General features: G+C 46.3%; 1 protein-coding gene across 1 annotated transcript in view; it reads right to left on the reverse strand.

Moving 5' to 3' along the window:
• Positions 1–1351: 1351 nt before the first annotated feature.
• The window catches only part of Hrh4 (histamine receptor H4), a 17042-nt gene continuing 13867 nt past the window's right edge, over positions 1352–4526 (reverse strand). Inside the window, exon 3 of the mRNA XM_055625724.1 lies at positions 1352–2161. Coding sequence (XP_055481699.1) covers positions 1352–2161 — 810 coding nt within the window. The remainder of the gene's footprint in view (positions 2162–4526) is intronic.

A 4526-nucleotide genomic window follows, 5' to 3' on the forward strand; every position in this document is an offset into this window, starting at 1 on the left:
AATGAGACCCAGTACTTTGTATACTAACCTAAAAAATAAATTTAAAAAACAAAAAGTTTAAAAGAAATTATTAAGCTAAGAACTCTAAGAGGTTACAGAACAACACCTGCTGAGCCTTATGGGGGGATTGAGTTAACAATGGTGAAATAAAACTTGATGAGAAGTCCTGCACAGAATGCTGAGAGGAAAAGTGTTTCTTTGGGTCCAGCAGGGATGGGAGCTGTGGCTTTAATCCTAACTTGGGAGCAGAGTCTGAAGGATCAAAGTGAGAGGCTGCCATGGATTATGTAATAACCATGCCTCAAAAAAAAAAGAAAGAAAGAAAGTATCAAACGAAAAAGGACAAAACACCATAAAAATAGTAGCATATGAATCCTCCGCAAAACTAATCTGTACTCAGTGATTACTGACATCTGCTGGTTGAGTGAACATCACAGCCAGTGTAGTTTGACGATGTGATTTTTTTTCACCCACTCAGCCTTTCACTCTCACCCGTAATTTCTCACAAAGGTAAGTTTTAGGAGGTGTGGAAGTTAGGAAAGGAGAGCAGGAAAACAGAACAAGATGACTTTCCAACAATGGATAGTCACAACTGACAGGACTTCTTTTGTACCATGCCTCCTTCCTATTGGGATCATGAAAGTAAGGTCTAGAAATACCTATGAGCTAGCCTGGGCTCACTCTAACCTTGCTTTTGCCAACTCCAGCCTAGACTCTCCCTCCCACTAACCACAGAACTCCCACCCAGGACATGGGGCTTCCTGCCTGGCATTTCTTTAAGGAATGCTGTTTCACTAAGCACATTGTGTGACTAGAACGTGGAAAAGAGAAACCAGGAGCCGGAGAGGGGGCTCAGCAACTGGGAGCACTAACTGCTCTCAGCGAGCACCCAAGGTCAGCTGCCAGCACCCAGGCTTTGTGCCTCAGAACTGCCTGTAACTCTAGCTCTGTGTGGTGTGATAGCTTATTCTGGCCTTTGAAGGCACATGTATACATACACACACACACACACACACACACACACACACACACACACACACACACCATAAAGAGAAGCTAACACTCCTGGAGAAAACACTGAACACAGAAAGAATACAAGAGTTTCACAATCAATGTTATATCGAGAGCCATGAAACAGGGAAGGGGTGGGGTGGTGAGAACTGAAGAAAATACTAGTATTTTTGCAGCTATGAGTTTGTCACGTTCCTTAACCTGAAGTTGACTTTGAGGGTTTTTATTATTAAAGTTTTCGAACGCTACGTTGTATACATTGTTTGATAGAGTGGACAGGGCAAGACGGAAGCTCAGATCCATTCAGGTAACAGAGCTGCCAGAAGGGAAGCCATTGTCCTCAAGAAGATACTGACTGAGTCTGTGATGCTGTGGGTTTCTTTTTCACACGAAATATTTTCCAGAAAGCTTTCTGGAAACGTCTGTGACATAAGGGGTACAAAAAGGGATTAATGAAAGAATTGAACCACTGCAGCCAAAAGGCAATGTTGTACCAAACTGATTTGGGGCGCTTTCCCCTGGGGTAAGTTGAAAGAACGATTGTGAAGAGACAGTACGGAGCCCAGCAGATGGCGAAGGCACTTAGGAGGATGGCCAGCGACCTGGCTAACTTCCTGCCTCTGAGAAGCTCCAGGCTCTCCCTTTGGTGAAGAGCTAAGGCTTCTGACCGGAAGAGGGAGCCTGCTTTGAAGGCCATGATACTGCTACGTGTGTGACTCCTTAAGGACACCATGAGACGGCTTGTTCTTAGGGGACCTCCTGTATGAAGGGACGAGGCTGATTCCCTCAGCGCAGGAAGAGAGGTCCTGGAAGTCAGCCCAGTTCTGGCTAAGTGTCTGGAGTCACTGGAAGAGGCAGAGGAGGAGCCTGTGTGGCTGGGACACCTGTTGAGATTCCCGCGCTTCCATAGGCTCCAGTAAATTTGCACATTGAAATAGGCCACCAAGATGACAGGGGCCAGGAATTCCAAGAAGGAGGTAATGGCAAGGATGTACCACTTTGTAACAAAGCCAGGCTCACATTCCTTTGTGTTCTTCCAAGAGGCCGAAGCCAGAATCATTGGGCCATTTACCAAGAAAGCCAGGATCCAGACAGCCACCAGTTGAGCAACAATCTTCCCAATGCCCGTGTGCTGAGCCCTGTAAGACACCTGTAAGAAACCAGATAAATTAGTTTTGACTTAATGAAAACATGCAGAGTTCATGGAGCATACCCCCGGGGAATTCAGAAGTTCCAGGGATGTGCAAGAGTCATGTTTACTAACATGATACTGTGCCATGTGCCCAGACAGAGAGGGCAAGGCCACAGAACCTCAGCTAAGATGGATACTTTGTCAGCACTTATCAAGAGGAAACAGAAAACGTCAAGGTGAAGCTTTGAACACCATAGCAAGGCCAAGGACACTATCTAAAATAAGAAAGCAGGTTTCCATACCCTGCTGGGTAGAGTCTTTCAGAGGCCCTCTGTGATAGGCTCCTGTCCTGTTCCCTGTTTCCTCCCTCTTCCGATGTTCATCCTGTTTGCCTTTCTGAATGAGGATTGAGCATCTTATCCAGGGTCCTCCTTCTTGCTTAGCTTCCTTAGGTGTGCAGATTTTAGTATGTTCATCCTATATTATATGTCTATTATCCACTTATAAGTGAGCATATACCATGTATGTCTGTCTGCTTCTGGGATACCTCACTCAGAATGCTCTTTTCTAGATCCTACCATTGCCTGCATATTTCATGATTTCTTTGTTTTTAATTGCTGAGTAGTATCCCATTGTGTAAATGTACCACAATTTCTGTATCCATTCCTCAACTGAGGGGTATCTGGGCTGTTTCCAGCTTATGGCTATTACAAATAAAGCTGCTACGAACATGGTTGAAATGTCCTTGTTGTATACTTGAGCATCTTTTGAGTGGTATAGCTGGATCTTGAGACAGAAGCTTACACTGAGACTCATAGCCAAACTTTGGGCAAAGTTCAGGGAATCTTATGAAAGAAGGGGGAGATAGTAAGACCTGGAGAAACAGGAGCTCCACAAGGGGAGCAACAGAACCAAAAAAATCTGGGCGCAGAGGTCTTTTCTGAGACTGATACTCCAAACAAGGACCATGCATGGAGATAACTTAGAACCCCTGCACAGATGTAGCCCAAGGCAGCTCAGTACCCAAGAGGGTTCCCCAGTAATAGGACCAGGGACCATCTTTGACATGAACTCATGGGCTGGCTCTTGGATCACCTCCACCTGAGGGGAGAGTAGCCTTAATAGTCCACAGAGCTTCCTCTGTGGCTCCAAAGAAGCCAGTCCTGAAGAGACCTGATAGACTATGGTCAGATGGAAGGGGAGGAAGACTTCCCCTATCATTGGACTGAGGGAGGGGCATAGAAGAAGAAGAGGGAGAGAGGGTGGGATTGGAAGGGGTGGGGGAGGGGGCTACAGCTGGGATACAAAGTGAATAAATTGTAATTAAGGAAAGGAAAGGAAGGGAAGAAGGGAAGGGAAGGGAAGGGAAAGGAAAAGAAAAGAAAAGAAAAGAAAAGAAAAGAAAAGAAAAGAAAAGAAAAGAAAAGAAAAGAAAAGAAGAGAAAAGAAAGCAGGTTTCTTTCAAAGCCTGGTGTGGCAGCATGAATCCTAACACACGGCGGTGGGGACAGGAGGATCCCTGGGGCCTCCTAGCCAGTCATGCTAGCCCGACTGGTGAACTCCAGCCAAAGAAAGGCATGTCAAAGGAGGTGAACAGCACTTACAAGAATGACACCTGAGATTGTCTTCTAACCTCCACGCAGACTTGCATGCACACCCGCACACACGTGGCGCCTGCTCACACATAAACGCACACATACAGGGACATGAGAAAAGGCGGATGGGAATGACACTTCCAGCCACCACATGCATCCCTACATGTGTGCGCACGCAGAAAGAAACAAAACAAAGCAAAGAAACAAACAAGCAACGAGAGAGAAGGAGGGAACTTTTCCTGACCCTAATCTGAACGGTTACTAGGACTGAGAACTCGCATGGCAGCTCTGGCCTAGAACACGGCAGGTGTTCTCTCCAATGACGCATCACGCAGAGCGGACATATCGCTGGATGATGTCCCATCACTGAAAGCAACGTGTCCTTAGGAGTTCATATGGAGAAACGTGTACAGAGAAATGTGCACCATGTTACATTCTGCAAGACGGGAACAGCTGTAAACACTTTAAGGGTCGTGGCTGATCTGATTCTGACGCTCACAAAGAATACACTCAGCCGTTCACACAGGGACCTCGCCGTGAAGCCAACAGCAGAAAGAGCACTTGCACCACTCCCGAGAGACTGCACACAAACAGAAAGGCACTCAGCCGTGTTGGAGTGATGCTATGTGTTTCTGAACACTCCCACGAACTTCTGTCTATAAGTGTTTCCATCATAGCCAAAACTATGGATGTAGGCCATGCTGAGAGACATGACCATGACATGTGTCACGTCGAGTGTCAGTGTGTGTGTGTGTGTGTGTGTGTGTGTGTGTGTGTGTGTGTGTGTG

This window comes from Psammomys obesus, unplaced genomic scaffold (assembly GCF_907164565.1).
Source record: "Psammomys obesus unplaced genomic scaffold, mPsaObe1.curated_primary_1811, whole genome shotgun sequence".
Taxonomy (NCBI): Eukaryota; Metazoa; Chordata; class Mammalia; order Rodentia; family Muridae; genus Psammomys; species Psammomys obesus.